The following is an 18,789-nucleotide window of genomic DNA, read 5'->3' on the forward strand; positions in this document are numbered from 1 at the left end:
TGTCCCGCCTGCCCGACGCGGGGGTGTCCCTCCTGCCCGGGTTGTCCCTCCTGCCCGGGGTGTCCCTCCTGCCCGGGGTGTCCCGCCTGCCCGGGGTGTCCCTCCTGCCCGGGGTGTCCCTCCTGCCCGGGGTGTCCCTCCTGCCCGGGGTGTCCCGCCTGCCCGGGGTGTCCCGCCTGCCCGGTGCGGGATGCGGGTCCGGCGCGCGGGCTCGGGGCTCGGGGCTCGGGGCTCGGGGGGCGGGGCCACGGCCGGGGGCGGGGCCTGCAGCCCGTGCCGTGTGCAGCGCGGCCCGGCCCGGTAGCGCGCGCGGCCGCGCGGCGATGGCGGCGGCGGACGCGGAGGAGCGGAGGGGCCTGTGCGGGGCGGCGGGGCCCGAGCGCGGCCCCGGCCCCGGCCCCGGCCCCGGCCCCGGCCCGCTGGGCTCGCTGCTCAGCTGCCTGCCGCTGGCACCCGCCCCGGCCCCGCGGCGCCGCACCGCCAGCCAGTGCAAGCCGGAGCCGCCGCTGCTGCGCACCAGCAAACGGACCATCTACACGGCCGGGCGGCCGCCCTGGTACAGCGAGACCGGCGCGCCCGTGGACGAGGCCTTTGTCATCGGTGAGCGGAGGGACGGGAATGGGGAGTGGATGGAGCCAGCACTGGGACCGGGCCGGGGAGGGGATGGAGCCGGGATCGGGACCGGGACCAGGAACGGGCTGGAATCGGAAACTCTGGAGCGAGGCCCCGAGTCACGGCCGAGGAGAGACTGGGAGACCGGGACCGAGCTGGAGCCGGATCTGGGACCGTGACGGATCCGGGGCCGGGCGGTGCCCCCGCCACATTCCCCACAGGCCTGTGCGGCGGCAGCGCCTCGGGCAAGACCACGGTGGCGACTCGGATCATCGAGGCGCTGGACGTGCCCTGGGTCGTGCTGCTTTCCATGGACTCTTTCTACAAGGTGAGGGTGGGGGAGTCGGGCTCCAGCGTGGTGCTGAGCAGTGCTGGTGCCCAGGGGTGCAGTGGGTGCTGAGCGGTGCTGGTGCCCAGGGGTGCAGTGGGTGCTGAGCAGTGCTGGTGCCCAGGGGTACAGTGGGTGCTGAGCAGTGCTGGTGCTCAGGGGTGCAGTGGGTGCTGAGCGGTGCTGGTGCCCAGGGGTGCAGTGGATGCTGAGTGGTGCTGGTGCTCAGGGGTCCAGCGTGGTGCTGAGCGGTGCTGGTGCCCAGGGGTGCAGTGGGTGCTGAGCGGTGCTGGTGCCCAGGGGTGCAGTGGGTGCTGAGCGGTGCTGGTGCTCAGGGGTGCAGTGGGTGCTGAGCGGTGCTGGTGCCCAGGGGTGCAGTGGGTGCTGAGCGGTGCTGGTGCCCAGGGGTGCAGTGGGTGCTGAGCGGTGCTGGTGCCCAGGGGTACAGTGGATGCTGAGTGGTGCTGGTGCTCAGGGGTCCAGCGTGGTGCTGAGCGGTGCTGGTGCCCAGGGGTGCAGTGGGTGCTGAGCGGTGCTGGTGCCCAGGGGTGCAGTGGGTGCTGAGCGGTGCTGGTGCTCAGGGGTGCAGTGGGTGCTGAGCGGTGCTGGTGCCCAGGGGTGCAGTGGGTGCTGAGCGGTGCTGGTGCTCAGGGGTGCAGTGGGTGCTGAGCGGTGCTGGTGCTCAGGGGTGCAGTGGTGCTGAGCGGTGCTGGTGCTCAGGGGTGCAGTGGTGCTGAGCCGTGCTGGTGCCCAGGGGTGCAGTGGGTGCTGAGTGGTGCTGGTGCTGAGGGGTCCAGCAGGTGCTGAGCAGTGCTGGTGCTGAGGGGTCCAGCGTGGTGCTGAGCGGTGCTGGCGCCTGCAGGTGCTGGACGAGGGGCAGCAGGCCCAGGCAGCTCGCAGCGACTACAACTTTGACCACCCTGATGCCTTTGACTTCGAGCTGCTCATCAGTGTCCTGCGCAAGCTCAAGAAGGGCAAGAGCGTGAAGGTGCCGGTGTACGACTTCACCACGCACAGCCGGCGCCGCGAGTGGGTGGGTGCCACAGGGCCGGGCTGGGCCTGCAGGTCAGAGCCCCGGGAAGGGGGAACGCCTCTGAGGGCCAGGAAGGTAAAGGGAGGGAGGGGTTGGGGGTCATTGGGGCTCATTCTAGGCTCATAGTTCAGGCTTTAGTGACAGCCGGAGCGTGGGGATGGATCTTGGAGTGGGCCAGCAGAGTTCAGGGACAGGCTCAGTGTGGGGAGAGGATGGGGGCTGGTGGGGAAGGCACTGGGCAGAGACTGGAGCCAGACTCAGAGTCTGTGCTGGGCTGGAGCACAGCGTGCAGATGTGAGCAAGGACTCTGAGAGGTTGGGTGGTGCAGGACAGTTATGCGGAGCCCCACCACAGCAGTAAGAGTGTGGGGGCATCAGGGTGCTGTCTGTGCTCGTGCTGCCGTGGCCTGCAAGGGGGCAGGACAAACATGGCTCCATGTCTGTCTGCAGAAAACAGTGTATGGGGCCAACGTCATCGTGTTTGAAGGCATCCTGGCCTTTGCCAACAAGGAGCTGCTCAAGGTATTGGTGCAGTGGCCCAGCTCTGTGCTGACCCAGAGGGGACCTGTGGAGATGGGACAGCTTCTGGCCCTGGGTGCCACTGCAGTGGTGGGAGCTGGGGAGGGAGAGAGAGGCCACCACGCTCACTGGCACAACATCCCGTGTCAGAGGCCCCAGGGCAGGTCATGCTGGGTGCCCTCGTTGGGTGGCTGAGGGGAGTGAGGCAGGTGTGACTGGGGTTGCATAGGGAGTGCTCACCCCTCCCAGTTTTCCAGCTCCTGGACATGAAAGTGTTTGTGGACACGGATTCTGACATCCGGCTGGTGCGGCGGCTGCAGCGCGACATCATGGAGCGCGGGCGGGACGTGGCGGGGGTCATCAAGCAGTACAACAAGTTTGTGAAGCCGGCCTTCGAGCAGTACATTGAGCCCACCGTGCAGGTTGCCGACATTGTGGTGCCCAGGGGTGAGGCTGGAGCTGACCCTGGCATTGGGAGTGTGTTTCTTGGGGCTGGAGTGGGTCAGAATCTACCTCACCTGGCTCCTCTGTCCTCCTCTCAGGTGGGGAAAACTTTGTGGCGCTGGACCTCATCGTGCAGCATGTGCACAGTCAGCTGGAGAAGGTGAGTCAGGGGTGAGGAGCAGGAGAGTCCTGCATGCAGAGGGCAGGATGTTGCTGGGCACAGCCCTGTGCTCCTGGAGCACTCAGGGGAACTCAGTGTCACCTCCTTCATCTCAAAAGGCCTCAGTGCGGCTCTCAGGGCAGCAGAGCTGTGAGGCAGTGCTGGGGAGGAGGGTGGGTGCTGGCAGAGGTGCCCTTGGTAACCATGCTGGCCTCTGAGTGACTGACTGGGTGTTCTTCTGTCCTCCTGTGCCATGACGATGACCATTCCACTGCCCAGCGTGAGATCACGGTCAGGTACGTGGAACTTGCTGCTGCAGAGGGCCTGGTTCTGGGCTGGGGTGGGGGGCTACTGGCACCCACTGGATACAGAGTCTTGCTGCCTCCCCATCCCCAGTGGCGAACTTTTGCTGAGGTGCCTGCGTGTAGCTGCTCCTCCCTGGTGTTGCAGGGAGTGCTCTTAGTTCTCTGGGGATTGTCTGGATGGAGCTGTGGGCTCTCCATGACCTGTCCTGCACTGCACCTGACACATGTGGCCAGCTCTCTGCCCTGCTCCCATCGCTGTCTGGAGCAGGGCTGCTGCCCCAAGTGCTGTGTTATGCTGGACTGATCCCTTCTGCAGAAGAGCCCTACATGGTCCATGTTCCCTGGGAGTTCATGTCTCCTCTCGGTGGGATAGCCCTTGTTCCTTGGCAGAGCTGGTCCCAGGGTGCCTGGGATCATACTGCCCCCGCAGAGCTGCTGCTCCTGGTGCTGGCTGAGGCCAGTGCTGTGGAGGCTGCAGCACTGGGGAGTGTGATCTGGGAGATTTGCCCCATCTTTCTTTGTGGCACTTGGTACCAGACATGGGGCATTCCTTGGAATCCATGCAGGAACACCAAGTGAGTTCTGGTGACCAGCTTGTGTGAGGGGGTCTCCTGGAGCCTTTGGTGGGTCTGTGTCCCTCCGAGGGCCCAGCGTGGTGGCTCTGCTTGTGCTGCCCAGCTCTGACTCCCTTCCTCTCTGCAGGGCAGCCCTGGCCTCTGCCCACCAAGGGCAGCCACTGCCGAAGACGCTGAGTGTCCTGGAGAGCACGCCGCAGGTGCGGGGCATGCACACCATCATCAGGTGCGTTTCTACCCCTTCTCCAGGCTGCTTGGTGGGGTCACACTACAAGGCCTTGGGAGAGTTTTCCCCTGCTCTGCCTATGGGGTGTCAGTTGAGGCTGTTGGCCTGGAGCAGAACAGCTGAAAGGGGCTGGCCCCAGCCCACAGGCACTTTTCTGGAGTCAAGACCTCAGCACATCTACCCTAGGTGATGCCTGAGCCAAGGGCTGGATTTTCTTACAATGGGAGGGGACTGTTTTGCTCTTTTCTCACTGGAGCCCAGTTTGGTGCTGCCTCCTGCCCCTCTCTCAGGGCAGTTGGGTTTAGAGCCAGCTTAGAGAAGGGACTTGGGCTGCTGCTTCCATGATTTTGCCACTCCCTTGATCTTTTAATTTTTTTCTGGTGCTTCTTTTCTGCAGGTGACAGTAGCATTAGTGCAGGGTCAGGGGCTGAGTCCCCTGGAACCACTGAGGGATTCCTTATTATTGGGACTGCAAAATGTGGCAGCCTTGTGTGTGTTTCTGGACAGCAGAGAGGGAATACTGAGCTCAACTGGATCCTCCTGTGCCTGCACATGCTGTGACTGCCAGGGTACTTCTGTATCCTTATCAGAGATTTGGAGAGGATCAAGTGTGCCTTCATAAGTTCACAGATGAGACCAAGTTGGGCAGGAGTGTGGATCTGCTGGAGGTCAGAAAGGCTTTGTAGAGGGATTTGGACAGCCTGGATTTGATGGGCCAAGGCCAGCAGTGTGAGGGTCAACACGGCCAAGTGCCGTGGCCGTAGGTCACCACACCCCCATGCAGCACTACAAGTTTGGGGCAGAGTGGCTGGAAAGCTGGAAAAGGACCTGGGATTGTTGGTCAGCAGTGACTCAACATGAGCCCAGGTGCCCACATGGGCATAAGGCCAATGGCCCTGGGGCTGTGCCAGCCCTGGTGTGGCAGCAGGGCCAGGGCAGTGCCCATCCCTGTGCTGGCCCTGCTGAGGCACCTCCAGGGCTGGGGCAGTTCTGGGCCCTCAGCCAAGAGACACCCGGAGGGGCTGCAGCGTGTGCAGGGCAGGGAGCGGAGCTGGGAAGGGGCTGGAGCAGCAGGAGCGGCTGAGGGAGCTGGGGGGGCTCAGCCTGGAGCAAAGGAGGCTCAGGGGGCACCTTCTGGCTCTGCAATCCCTGCCAGGAGGGGGGAGCCGGGACAGGGGGTCGGGCTGTGCCCCAGGGCACAGGGACAGGAGGAGAGGGCACGGCCTCAGGCTGGGCCAGGGTAAGTTTTGGTTGATTATTAAGGAACATTTCTCCATGGGAAGGGCTGTACAGCCCTGGCACAGCTGCTGAGGGCAGGGTTGGAGTCCCCATCCCTGAAGGGATTTAGAAGCCGTGTGGATGTGGCGCTTGAGGACATGGGTCAGTGGTGGCCTTGGCAGTGCTGGGGGAGCAACTGGACTTGATGGTCTCAGAGGGCTTTTCCAGCCCAAACAATTCATGCTTTTGTGATTATGTCCATGTGCAGGGTGGGTATCTCCTTATACATGTTATTCCCTGCTTCTCACTCCTGAGGAAGTGCTGACTCCAAGGCAGGTCATGACAGTAGAATAGGTGATGTGGCACTGCAGGTGTGCTGGGCACAGCCCTGTGCCAGGGCCCATGTCCTTTCCCCAGCTGTGCCTCCACCTTGTGCCACAAGTGCCTGATGACCTTAATCCACTGAGGCTCAGGGCTGTGCTGAGCTGCTCTGGGGGCGTTGGGCTGTTCCCCGTCCTCTGCTGACCTCAGGTTCCTGTGCCGATGCCATGTGGGAGTGGGGCTGAGGGTGATGGGCTGAGCCTTTTCAGGTGGTACATGGGAAAGGCTGCGTTTCAGAGGGACATTTACTTGGTCTGTCAGCTGCCCCCTCAGATCCTGCCAGGTCTGGGGCGATGTTGTTCTCAGGTCCCTGAGCCAAGTAGCTCTGCTGGGAGCAGTGCCTGTGTTTGGGGACAGGGAGGCAGCACATGTTTCTGGTGGGACTTGTCAGCACTTGTTGGCTTCTGTGTGACTTGGGTGCGGTGTAGGGCTGTGGTTGGTCCCCACATGGGACCCTCTGCTCCCCAGGTGCTGCTCCTACCTGCTGCCCTTCTGCCAGTCTTCCAGGGAGCTCCAGGCTGGCGGGGATCGAACACACCTGTTGGCACGTTTCCTGTACCTCTACGCACAAGGTCACCGAGTCTTGGTAGATCTATCTCATCTTTATGCATCTAATCACACAGTGGTTTGAGTGGAAGGGACCTCTAAGGGCCACCTAGTCCAGCCCCTGCCATGGGCAGGGAACCTTCCACTAGACCAGGTTCCAGCTGCCATGGTGCCTCTGGGCCCACTCACAGTGGCAGTGCTCGTGGAGTGCTGCTGCTCTCACCATCAAAGCCTTTCCAAGCACCTTGGTATGCCAGACCTGGTGCCTGGATAACTGCAGAGCTGTGAGCCAGGATTCCTCTTCTTCCTTTTGCCATCCTGCCTTTCCCCGCACAGCTCCCTGGGACAGAGCCAGTTGATCCTGGCGTGCCAGGCTGCTGCCAGCCAGGGCCAGTCCCTGTTGTTCCACACTGGAGGCTACTCATGCTCCACCCATCTGTCTGCTGGGAGGGTGTTGGTGGCAGCAGATGAACATTCTCACAGCAGATCCAGGCTGGTGTCCTGAGGGAAGTGCTTTCCAGAGGGATTTTCAGTTGTTGTGTAGAGGCAGAAACTGAAAATGAGCCCTGCACTGGAATAGCTGCACAGTTTGAGTCATGAGGCTGAGGATGGATGGGGTATGAAGGATGCGGTGACAGGACAATGGGGAATGGTTTCTGACTGCCAAAGGGCAGGTTAGATGGAATATTGGGAAGAGATTCTTCCCTGTGAAGGTGATGAGGCCCTGGCACAGGTTGTCCAGAGAAGCTGTGGCTGCCCCATCCCTGGAAGTGGTGAAGGCCAGCTTGGATGGGGCTTGGAGCGAGCTGGGCTAGTGAAAGGTGTCCCTGCCTATGGCAGGGAGCTGGGACAAGATGACCTTTAAGGTCCCAACCCAAACCATTCTGGGATTCTGTAAGCCATCCATGCCCAGGTTTCCCAGTGCCTGGCTGTACCAGCTGGCTCTTGGCTGCAGACAGTCCTGTTTGAGAGTGGAGCCAATGCCATATTCAGGCTCCAGGCAGATGCTCCTGGCACGTCCAGGCCATCCAGTGCCCTTCCCCCATCTCCTGAGCGTGCTGGGGAAGGCTGAGGTCCTCGGGAGCACCAGCTGTGGTTTTGCCATGTCCAGCTGTGGGCTCCCAGTGTGCTGCAGTGTGCCAGAGTTTGTGTGCCCCCTCCACAGATGGGAGCAATGTGTGTGCTCAGTGGGTGAGTGGACTGCTGTGGATGCAGTGGTGTCCCTTTTGGGAGTGCCCTACCAGCTGAGGCGGTGGGATGGTGACACTGGTGGAGTGATCCTGGTGCCCTGCTGCTGGGGATGTCTGGCTGCCCTCCCTCGCACACTCCTTCCCCCTGTGTTGCTGGAGCCGCTTGGGCTCTGGGTGAGAAGTTTCATGGTTGTCTGTGCCTCTGCAGGCAAAGGGGCACAGTGGGGCCAAGCGTATTTCCCCATGCCCAGAGGAACCTGTCTCTGCAGGAGCACGGTGGGTCCTGTCCCACCCAGGTGGGGGCCCTGCACAGCCGGTGCGGGGCTCGGCGGGGGCAGCTGGCTGGGACAGGCCAGGCTGCCGTGTGGGCAGGGTGGCTGCTGGGCTCGTGCTGCTCACAGGCTGCTGTGGGTGTGTGGGTGCAGCCCACCCGTGACTGACAGTCCATTCTGGGAGCTGTAGGCAGGGCACATGTTCCTTCCAGACCAGAAGTGATTTTCTGCTTTCCCGGGCGTGCCAGGTGTGCCCAGCGATTTGGGAATGTTGGTGTCCATGGGCTGCCGTTGTCACTGCAGGTGCTTTGGCTGCAAGTGTATCCACACTAAGGAGAACAGCTGCAGGAACACCCATGGACAGCAGTGACTGTTCCTCCTCCTCCTCCTCTGAGTGCTTCAGTGAGGAATCACTGAGAGCTGTCTGTCATCTGTTGAGGTGTGAGAAGCAGCAGATGATGTCTTAAAATACAGAGTAAAAATACTCAGTATCCTTCTGCCTCTTCTGGAGCGTTGCCAGCTCCACCTCCTCCATCTGGGAATAGGCATGTCTGTGGGGCCCCTTTGTCCTCACATTCCCCACAAGACTGGTGGCCAGAGTGTTCATGGTAGGAAAAGCCAGACGCTTTCCCTCTGCCATGGGGTCGGTAACCTGCACACAGGGCTGACTTTAGGTCTTCTGAGGGAGGGGAGAGATTTCCTAGGAATTGCAGCTCTGTGCCAGCTTTGTTCTGGGTTGTGTTTGTTTTACTTCGCACTGCCCTCAGCACATCAGGGCTGTGAGGAGGACATGCTGGGTATTTCAGAATCACCTGGCTCCTGGCAGTGCTTTATCTCTGACTTGGTACGCAGAGGGAGGAGCTGGGGATGTGTTGAACCTTTTCCCTTCATCCAGTGTGCGTGGCCATGCTGCACTCAGTCCCTTCCATGACGGGGTCCTGGTCCATCCTGGTTCTGCTCCTGTTCCACCCTGGGCTCCCCAACATTCACCCATTGCTCCTGAGTTTCTGCTGCCCTAGGACCGCTGGTGCTGCCTGACCTGCTCCCATCCCCTGTTCTCTCCCAGCTCTCTCTGCAGTCAGTGTTGTGTCCCTCTCCCAGGGGACCTGAGCCCTCTCTTAGTGTGCAGTTCCATCTAAGAGAACAACCAAGGTCTCAGGTGAGCCCTGAAATGCTGTTGATCACTGCCTGTCACCCTGAGAGTGCTCTGGTTCTCATGGACTGGGACTGTTTTCTGTGCCAGATGGCCTCTGGAGCCCTGCATGCCATCTGTGGGGAAATAGTGAAGGCTCTGCTCCTGCCTCACATGTGTCCTCCCCCCCAGGAACAAGGACACAACCAGGGATGAATTCATCTTCTACTCCAAGCGCCTGATGCGACTGCTGATTGAACATGCCCTGTCCTTCCTGCCACTGAAGGTGAGTGGTTGCTCTCAGTGCAACCTCAGCCCCATCCCTGTCCTCCCTACTGAGCCCCTGGGCCTTGTGGGGCCTGACTTGCCCACACTGCCCTGTGCTCCCCTTTCTGCAGTCGGTCACAGTGGAGACGCCCCAGGGCACAACATACGAGGGGAAGCGGTTCCACAGGCAGCGGGTGAGACGTGGTCCCAGCCCCTGCTCCCCCTGAGCACACTCTGCCCCAGGCCAGGTCAGCGTGTGCTGGGAGCACCCGGCACATGTGTCCCTGCCCCTTCCCCAGATCACCGGTGTGTCCATCCTGCGAGCAGGAGAGACCATGGAGCAGGCGCTGACCGCCGTCTGCAAGGACATCCGCCTGGGCAAGATCCTCATCCAGACCAACCTGGACACAGGGGAGCCCGAGGTGAGCCCCGCTGCCCCCTGGCACAGGGCTGTGCTGCCAGCAGGTCACTGACCACCCCTCCTTCCCTCCCCAGCTCCACTACCTGCGCCTGCCTAAGGAGATCAGCGAGGACTACGTCATCCTCATGGACAGCACTGTATCCACGGGGGCTGCGGCCATGATGGCCGTGCGTGTCCTGCTGGTGAGGGGCTGGTGTGGTGGGCTGGGGGTGTAGCACCCTCTGTGCCCGACTGCGCTCTCAAAGCTCCATGTGCTGCAGGACCATGATGTGCAGGAGGACAGGATCTTCCTGCTGTCACTGCTGATGGCAGAGATGGGGGTGCACTCCGTGGCCTATGCCTTTCCCCGTGTCCATATCATCACCACGGCCGTGGACAAGCGAGTTAATGAGGAGTTCCACATCATCCCAGGCATCGGTGAGGGGATTGAGGGTGCACTGCACCCCAGGACCAGACCCAGCATGGCAGGCCATGCTGAGGGGGCACTGGCAAGGATTGTAGTGAGACCAGTGCTGCCATCCCCTCACTCTGTCCCCTTCTCCTCCAGGTAACTTTGGGGACAGATACTTCGGCACTGATGGCCCCTCGGCCTGGTGTGAGAGTGACGGCGTGAACTGCTGAACTAGTCGGCCACGGGGCCACTGCCCAGGCTGGCTGCAGGGTCAGCCTGCACCCCTGCCCCCAGGAGGGGCTCCAACCTGCCAGCCCCCGGCTCTCAGGACTTGCAGAACAAGCACCACGCTCCTGACTTCTCTCCACCCCAAAGGACCGATCCTCCTCAGCGAGGAGGAGGGAGGGATGGCCTCTCATCCCCCAGGAAGAGGGGACATTTGGGGACATTGCTTGTGCCCCGAGCCCTGCCTCTGGGGCCCTGTCCAGCCGTGCCTCCGGAGGGAGCAGTGGTCTCCCCACAGCTGTGCCTGAGGGCTGCTTACACTCTCCCCGGGGTAGAAGGGGAGCAGGGTCTGATCTCCACTGGGCACTGGGCGAGCTTTGTGCCCGGAATCCATATTTATTTTTATTTATTGTAGGCAGCCCCTGGTTCCAGGGGAACCCCGGATATCAGGGACTGGGACATCATGGACCCCCTCTCTCCCTGCCGATCCACACTCCATCCCCACCGCGTGGCCCCGGGAGTAGCGGGGTTGGCACCCGTTTGCTCCCCCGATGCTGTCCCAGCTCCGGTGCGCGAAGCAGAGACGCTGTCCGGGAGCTGGGGAGGCGTCCCCGGTGCTGCCCTTGTTGCTCAGGTTCTTCTTCCAAAGTGCAGCGGTGGCCTCGTCCTGCCTCGGCAGCAGCAGGAGGCTCCGGGGCGGGATCTGCCCGTGCCGTCCGCGCTGTCCCGGGGCCCGGCCGTGCCGTCGACACCCCGCCCGCTGTTTTGTACCAATAAAGGCGCAGCGCAACCCCCGAGTGCCGCCTCCGGGGCCGGGGGCGGTGCGGGTGTCTCTGGGGCCGGGCCGGCGTGCCCGGGGGTTGCGGAGTGCCCGGCGCTGGACGCTGTGCCCCCCGTCCCGCTGTCGCCCCCCTGTCCTGCTTTCCCGGTGTTCCCCCATCCCTCTGTCCTCCGGTGTCTCGCTGTCCCCCCCGTCCCGGTGCGCCCTGTCCGGCTGTCCCCACGTCCCTCTGTCGTCCCGTCCCGGTGCGCCCTGTCCGGCTGTCCCCACGTCCCTCTGTGCACCGTCCCGGTGCCCCCCGTCCCTCTGTCCCCCGTCCCGGTGCCCCCCGTCCCTCTCTCCCCCGTCCCGGTGCCCCCCGTCCCTCTGTCGTGTCGTCCCGTCCCGGTGCGCCCTGTCCGGCTGTCCCCACGTCCCTCTGTCCCCCGTCCCTCTGTCCCCCGTCCCTCTGTCCCCCGTCCCTCTGTCCCCCGTCCCTCTGTCCCCCGTCCCGGTGCCCCCCGTCCCGGTACGCCCCGTCCGCCTGTCTCGCTGTCCCAGCGCGGGCGGCGCCTGCGCAGAGCGGCGGCGGCGCGGGCGGAAGCGGCGGCGGCGCGGGCAGGGCCGGGCAGTCGGTTCCGCGTCCCTTCGACCCCCGCGGGTCTCGGCGCGGCCATGGCGGAGCCGCCGCGGCCGCAGCGGAAGCTGTCGCGGGTCGGAGAGAGCCTGTACCGTGTGCTGGGGCTGCAGAAGGGCAGCTCCCCGGAGGAGATCAAGAAGGCCTATCGGTACGGCGGGGCCGGGGTGGGAGCCGGTCGGGGAGTCGTCCCGCGAGCCCCGGCGTGCGGGTCCGTTCCCGGAGCGCGGCCGCGGTCCTGCCCGGGTGGCGCTGGGCCCACCCCGGGGGCCTGGGTCTGCCCCGGGCAGGAAGGCCGTGCCCGCATCCCGGGGTCCTGCGCCCACCCCAGGGCTCTGGGTCTGCCCGGGGAGCGAGGCCGTGACCCCGTGCCGGGGGTCCCCCCGCCGCGCCCCGCAGGAGGTTGGCCCTCAAATACCATCCGGACAAGAACCCCGATGACCCGGCGGCGGCCGAGCGGTTCAAGGAGATCAACAGCGCCCACGCCACACTGAGCGACGCGGACAAGCGCCGCCTCTACGACCAGTACGGCTCCCTCGGCCTCTACGTGGCCGAGCAGTTCGGTGACGATGCCGTCCGGCACTACTTCCTCATGTCCAAGTGGTGGTTCCAGGTGAGCCGGCGGCGTCCGGATCCATGGGCTGCTGCCATGGGGCTGGCGGCTGAGGTGGCCTCGGTGGGCCACTGTCCCGGCAGGCTGGAGACGGGTGGGCTCACGGGACCAGCATGACAGGGGCCGGGGCCTCAGGTGGGCTCACGGTGCCTCTGTCCCTCCCCAGGCACTGGCGCTGTGCTGTGGTGCCCTCACCTGCTGCTGCTGCTGCTGCTGCTGCTTCTTCTGCTGCGGGATGTGCTGCCCACCCAAGGAGGACGAGTCCTACAAGTACGTGGACCCCAAGGACCTGGAGGCGCAGATGCGTGCGGAGGAGAACGGTGAGCTGGGCTGGGTGGGGCTGGAGCTCTGGCAGCTGGGACTGCCTGCATTTGCTTTGTCTGGGGCTCTGGGGTCTCCCCCTGTCCCATTTCACATGCAGGGTGGAGCTCTGGCTCAGGATTTGGGTCCTATTTTGGCACAGCTCTTGCTTCCAGACAACCCTCAGCAGTTTTTTTTGTGGGCCAGGGCTGGTGACAGTGACAGAGTCACTGCATGGGCAGTGGGAACACCTTCTCCTTCCCCATTTGCCCCTGGGCAAGGGTGCCCTGAACAGGCCTGGAGCTCAAAGACCCTTTGCCAGTGCCCTTCGGGGTATGGAGCGTGGGAAGAGCAGCTGTGGTACAGACTGGCTCTGTTCCCTGGAACTGGCCACACTGGTGTCAATGGGGCTGATGCTGTGTGAGTCCCACAGGTTCCTGTGGGGTGAGGGCACTGCCCCAGGTCTCTACACTGGCTGGGAGTGTTGGAGCTCTGGCCTGTGGAAACCCTCATGGGGATGTTGGGACATTGCAGATTGCTGCTTGCTGCCACCACAGGATGGGGCTGAGCCGCTGATCGCCAGCTCTTCCTTTTCAGATCCGCAGATCCCTGTTGTGGCACAGCCCCCGCCTGCCAGCACGGAGCCGCTGCCAGCTGCCAGCACCAGGACTGATGCCTGAGGCTGACCACGTTCTGCTGGTTCCCCCAAGGATTTGGGGCATGGACCCTCCTCTAGGACTGGCACTTTCCGGGACCCTGGTCCCGCCCCTGCACTGGCTCTCCAGCCTCAGCAGGGGTAGAATCTCAGGTTGATTTGTGTAGCATCAATGCAGGGGCTCCTGGGCCTGTGCTTGAGCTGTGGGGTGATGCCCCTGTGTCCCAGCATTGTTGGTGGCAGTGGCCCAGAGCCTGCACTGTTGCGACCCCCCCAGTGCCTCACCTGCTGCCGTGCCCCGCTGGGCACTGAGCACAAACAGAGACCCTCCAGGCCCGGCTCTGCAGCTCCTGCGAGGCAGCCGAGCATGTCCGAGACCATTAGCACTGTAACCTCTGGGGCTGGGCTGAGCCCAGTCCCCCTTCATGGGACCCTCCTGATGGGTGCTGGGTGCCAAACGCTGCTCTGGGATTGGGGTGCTGCTGTCTGTACCCCTTTCTTCTGCCCTCTGGGTTTGTCTGGGTTTTGTGGGCACCATTAAAGGCTGACGGGAGGGGAGCGTGTGTCCACCTGGGCTCATCTGGGGCTGCTGGAGTGCTCCGCAGCAGGATGTGCCTCTGCCTGGTCCTGCCTGTGCTGGGGGCTGTGCCCAGAGTTCCCATGGGGTGGTGGGCTGAACAGGGTGTGGAATAGACAGGTTGTGTCCTGAGGGGGTGTCGCTTGTCTCCTGTCACCCACCTGGAACCGCTCTGTGTCCACTACTGCTGGCTGGCTCCCATAGGCTCTGCTCTTCCCTCTCCTTGCTGCTGGAGTCCTGGAACACTGCTCTCCACTGCCTGGCCAGGCACCCTGCTCTCTGGGAAGCTGTGACCCCGTGGAGGGACAGGGCTGGCAGGGAGGGGACTGAGTGGGACACAGTGAGCCCCTCGACTTTTCCTCCCACCCCTGGTCACCGCCTCTATCTGCAGCTGCATGGGCTCTGTCTCACTCCCTAAATATAGCCAGGGTTCCAGGCTGAGTGGGGAGGGGGGGTCCTGGCACCAGCATTGCCACTCCTGCTCGAGGGTGCTGACACTGGAGTTGGGCTGTGGGGTCTTGGAGATCCTGACCTCCCCTGTCCCAGCTGCCTGCAGGAGGGAGCACTGCCCCCCACCAGCATGACCGCCAGCCCCACTCTGCCCAGGCTCTGCTCCCCTCCAGCTCTGTGGGCCCTGCACCAGCCAGCCCTGGTCCCCTGGGAGCTTGTCCTCCCTAGGCGAGAGGCAGTGGGGGAGCCTTGGGGAGCAGCGCTGCTCACCCGGGACACTTGGGGCTGCCTGGGCCGAGGGCTGTGGGCTGGGATGGGGCAGGATGTGCACAGTGGAGAGAGCTGCTGGTGGTCAGCCAGTTCCCGGGGTTCAGCCGGTCCCGCCCAGGGCTTCAGCTGGTCCCCGGGGTCTCAGCCGGTCCCGGGGGGCGGGCAGAGCCGGTGGCCCCCTCTGCAACGCCGTGACTCAGTGTCACCCGACGCCGCCGACAGCTGCGGCCCCGGCGGGGCGGGAGCGGCTAAAATTAGCGCCGGGGGCCGCGGCCGGGGCCGGGACCGGGACAGGGACAGGGACAGAGCGGGTAACCGGCAGCCGGAGCGGAGCGGGGCAGAGCCGGGCCGGACCGGGGTCGCGGCCATGAACTTCGCGGTGGGGCTTAAGCCGCTGCTGGCGGAGGCGCGCAGCATGGAGAGCCTGGAAAAGCAGCTCATCTGCCCCATATGCCTGGAGATGTTCTCCAAGCCTGTGGTCATCCTGCCTTGCCAGCACAACCTCTGTCGGAAGTGCGCCAACGACGTCTTCCAGGTGGGACCCGCCGGTGGGGCGAGGGGGGCACCGGGTTCCAGGACCCCAGGCAGGCGGGAGGCGGTACCGGGAACCCCAGGACCCCAGGTTAGGGATGAGGCAGGGCGGGCGACACCAGGGACACTGGAACCCCCTGGTCGTGGGTGGGACCTGTTCTGGCACCGGCCCCGGGAGCAGCCTCCGGAACCTTCGGCTGAGCTGAACTGGGGGCTGCTCCCGACCGCGGGGACGGTGCGGGGGGACTGGGGCCGTGTCTGTGTCCACACCCGTGTCCGTGCCCGTGCCCGTCTCCATCTCTGTCTTCATGCCCGTGTTCGTGTCTGTGCCTGTGCCCGGGGGATGCAGAGAGCACAGCCGCTGGGGTCTCACTCTCTGGGTGGGGGCTGCCGGGGTCTGCCAGGGGTACTGGGGGTGCGGGGTGCCGCCGTCGTGACCCCCTGCTCACCCCTCCAGGCCTCCAATCCGCTGTGGCAGTCACGGGGTTCCAGCGCGGTGCCGTCGGGCGGGCGGTTCCGGTGCCCGTCATGCCGGCACGAGGTGGTCCTGGACCGGCACGGGGTGTACGGGCTGCAGCGGAACCTGCTCGTGGAGAACATTATTGACATCTACAAGCAGGAGTCGGCCCGGTGCGGGAGCTCGGGGGGGCGAGACCCGTGGGGAAAGGCAGCCCACGGGGGCACTGGGCACCCTCATAGAATGCGAGCACTGTGGGGTAAAGGGAGTCCAGGGGAGGCTGGGGATGCAGACCTGGGTGCGGGAGCCCATCTGGAGCTGGAGAGGTCATGGGGCCGATGCGGTGTGGGGGTGTCCCTCGGGCTGGGAGTGACTCTGAGAATGAGTGTTTCTGGGGCTGGGGGTCCCTGGGGCCTGGAGGGTATCCCTGGGTTTGGAGGATCTCTGGGACCGGGGTGTCTCTGGAGATGGGGCTCCCTGCGAGCTGGGGGTCTCTGGGGGTGGGGGAGTCCCTTGGGCCGGGGATGTCTGACCAACCCCACCCTCCCACCCCTTCCCTCTGCAGACCTCTGCACAACAAGGCCGAGCAGCACCTCATGTGTGAGGAGCACGAGGATGAGCGGATCAACATCTATTGCCTGCGCTGCGAGGTGCCCACCTGCTCCCTCTGCAAGGTGTTTGGAGCACACAAGGACTGCGAGGTGGCACCACTGCCAGCCGTCTACCAGCGCCAGAAGGTGGGAGGCCCCAGGGACACTTGGGGGGCAGAGGGTACCCATGCAGCTGCCCTCATGCCTGTCCCCTCCCCTCCCAGAGCGAGCTCAGCGATGGCATTGCCATGCTGGTGGCAGGGAATGACCGGATCCAGGCCATCATCACACAGATGGAGGAGATCTGCCACACCATCGAGGTGGGGGTCGGGAGGTCCAGCCCTGGTGGGGCTGTGTCAGTGCAGGAAACGTGATGGGGCTGGGATAATGGAGCCCTGGGGCTGTGCTGTGCGGGGACACAGCAGAGCCTCTGACCCCTGTCCCACAGGAGAATGGTCGACGGCAGAAGCAGCACGTGGGTCTGCGTTTTGACGCCCTGTATGGGATCCTGGAGGAGAGGAAGAAGGAGCTGCTGCAGAGCATCGCAGCTGAGCAGGAGGCCAAGCTGCAGCGTGTCCGAGGGCTCATCCGCCAGTATGGAGACCACTTGGAGGCCTCCTCCAAACTGGTGGAGTCAGCCATCCAGGCCATGGAGGAGCCCCAGATGGCCGTGTACCTGCAGGTCCAGCCACGGGCACAGGGCAGGAAGGAGGACAGAAGCCTCCATGGGGCTGGAACTGCCCTGGGGCTGTGTGATGGGGCCATGAGATCCCTGAGGGGCTTGGGGCTGCCTTGCAGGGCTGTACAGCTGGGCTATGGGCACTTCAAAGGATCTGGGGATGCCCATGGGATGTGCTGGGGTGGCACTGTGGTGGGGGTGATGTCTGGGAGACACTGATCCCTCCTTGTTTTCCTTCACAGCACTCCAAGGAACTCCTGAAAAAGTGAGTGGAGAGAGCAGGGCTGGGGGCAAAGGGGACAGTAGCGAGGACACCATTGGGGCTGTCCCTGCTGGGCTGGACTCTGCAGCTCCTGAGGTCTGCCTGCCCTGCAGGATCACAGACATGTCCAAGGCGTCAATGAGCAGCCGCCCTGAGCCTGGCTATGAGAACATGGACCACTTCTCCATCAACGTGGACTATGTGGCTGAGATGCTGAGGACCATTGAGTTCCAGACAGGTGCCAGCACCAGGACAAGTGCTACCATGCTCAGACTGCCAAGGGTGTCCAGCCCTCAGACAAGCAGAGCCCCCTATCACTGGACACCCGGTGTGGGGCTCACACACAGGAATGGGGATGCAACACCCCCCTTCCCAGCACAGCCCAGGGACCCTGCAGGGTCAGCCCTGTCCCATGCCCTTTCCTTGTTCCTGTGCTGGGCTGGTTGTGTCCTTCTAGAGATATTCTGTGTTGGTCACATCGCTCCTGGGGACATCCTGAGGTGTCCTGGGCTGGTCACCTCACTTCTGAGGTGTCCCAGGCTGGTTATGTCCCTCCTGGGGTGTCCTGGGGTATCCTGGGCTGGCCGTGTTCCCGCTGGGACATTCCAGGGTTTCCTGGGTTGGTCACCTTCCTCTTGGTGTGTCCTGGTATGTCCCAATGCCACAGGAGGGAGGGTCCCAGCTGAGCTGTCCCCTGTCCACAGAGCCGCTGGGTGAGGATGAGGGTGATGGACCCGGGGAGGGCAGCGAGGCTGTGACAGATGAGGATCGACTGGACAGCCTGGAGGCACCTGAAGCTGCTGAGGGTGAGTGTCTGCTCTGCCTGCCCAGTGCTATGCCTGGAGCTGCGCCTTGGCCTGCATTCAGCTCTGTGGGTCCTGCTGGGGTGTCTCCAACTCCATCTTGTCCCTCCTTTCCCTCTGCAGATGTGGGCCTGAGGCAGAAGCCAGTGAGCTCCCCCCATGGTGAGACTCTCACAGGGACCAAGATGGGCAGAGCCACGGGATGCCATGCGGGAGAGGTGGCACCTCATGGGGACAGATGGGGGTGGTGATGAGGATGGGGGGGCGGAATCACACCTCAGGGGCCCCCCAGGCCATCCCTGTCTCGCTGCTGCAGGGCTGGGGTCCTGGAGTCCCCACTGCACAGAGCTAAGACCACTTTCCCACACAGGTCAGCACTGAGGGGATGCCGTGGGGCAACACTGGCACCCCCAGCTGTGGCTGTCCCCGACACCCCCAGCTGTGGCCATCTCTGGCCCCTCTGGCTCACGCCCATCCCTGGCATTCCCAGGCGAGCTCCATCCCTGCTGCTGGAATTCCTCAGACAAGAGCTGTCCCTCTCCAGCATTAAATGTGTGTGAGGACATGGTCTCTGGTGTGGTGTGTGGGTGGAGTGGACACAGGGGCTTCCTCCTCGGTGGCTCCTCACTGGCCCCACAGCGTTCAGCCCAGTGCAGCTCCTGCTCCCCTATCCAGCACTGCCCCCAGAGCCCCACACAAGGGGATACGACCCCAGAGCCCCAGAGCAACTCAAGAGCTTCACACCTCGGACCCTGCGAGTGGGGGTCTGGCCACCACCCACAGCCCCTTCCTGGGGCTGGGGACCCACAGGCACCCCCAGACCAGCCAGACCCAGCTGTGCCCCCGCAGCAGCACCATCCCCTGGGTGCTCCGAGCAAACACTGCCGGGATGAGCTGGCTGAGTACACACACAGCCACATCAGTGCCGGGCAGCGCCGGTGCCCCTCGGACCCCAGCCGGG

The 18,789-nt window shown here is 63.9% G+C and overlaps 3 protein-coding genes across 4 annotated transcripts; all 3 read left to right on the plus strand.

Annotated features, from left to right (window-relative positions):
* The first annotated feature begins 292 nt into the window (after positions 1-292).
* On the plus strand, positions 293-11,057 carry LOC139668186 (uridine-cytidine kinase-like 1). 2 transcript variants are annotated; one of them, XM_071547683.1, is made up of 14 exons: positions 293-600; positions 834-940; positions 1,803-1,973; positions 2,423-2,494; positions 2,749-2,938; positions 3,034-3,095; positions 3,375-3,391; positions 4,103-4,201; positions 9,133-9,226; positions 9,339-9,401; positions 9,507-9,629; positions 9,703-9,810; positions 9,889-10,045; positions 10,176-11,057. In XM_071547683.1, the coding sequence occupies exons 1-14, from the start codon at positions 324-326 to the stop codon at positions 10,247-10,249; spliced, it is 1,614 nt and encodes a 537-aa protein (XP_071403784.1). In that variant the 5' UTR covers positions 293-323; the 3' UTR covers positions 10,250-11,057. The 2 variants fall into 2 exon arrangements, with proteins under 2 accessions (XP_071403784.1, XP_071403786.1); XM_071547685.1 differs by having other exon boundaries at positions 1,803-1,928.
* Positions 11,058-11,580: 523 nt separating this feature from the next.
* Positions 11,581-13,409, plus strand: DNAJC5G (DnaJ heat shock protein family (Hsp40) member C5 gamma). Its single transcript, XM_071547686.1, has 4 exons — positions 11,581-11,792; positions 12,041-12,254; positions 12,421-12,574; positions 13,152-13,409. Exons 1-4 carry the CDS (start codon positions 11,680-11,682, stop codon positions 13,232-13,234), a joined length of 564 nt encoding a protein of 187 aa, XP_071403787.1. The 5' UTR covers positions 11,581-11,679; the 3' UTR covers positions 13,235-13,409.
* An 869-nt stretch (positions 13,410-14,278) lies between these two features.
* Positions 14,279-18,384, plus strand: TRIM54 (tripartite motif containing 54). Its single transcript, XM_071547682.1, has 10 exons — positions 14,279-15,041; positions 15,495-15,667; positions 16,060-16,231; positions 16,309-16,404; positions 16,533-16,766; positions 17,006-17,028; positions 17,139-17,263; positions 17,730-17,831; positions 17,952-17,990; positions 18,199-18,384. Exons 1-10 carry the CDS (start codon positions 14,367-14,369, stop codon positions 18,207-18,209), a joined length of 1,650 nt encoding a protein of 549 aa, XP_071403783.1. The 5' UTR covers positions 14,279-14,366; the 3' UTR covers positions 18,210-18,384.
* Positions 18,385-18,789: the final 405 nt, after the last annotated feature.

This window comes from Pithys albifrons, chromosome 2 (genome assembly GCF_047495875.1).
Source record: "Pithys albifrons albifrons isolate INPA30051 chromosome 2, PitAlb_v1, whole genome shotgun sequence".
Classification (NCBI taxonomy): Eukaryota; Metazoa; Chordata; class Aves; order Passeriformes; family Thamnophilidae; genus Pithys; species Pithys albifrons.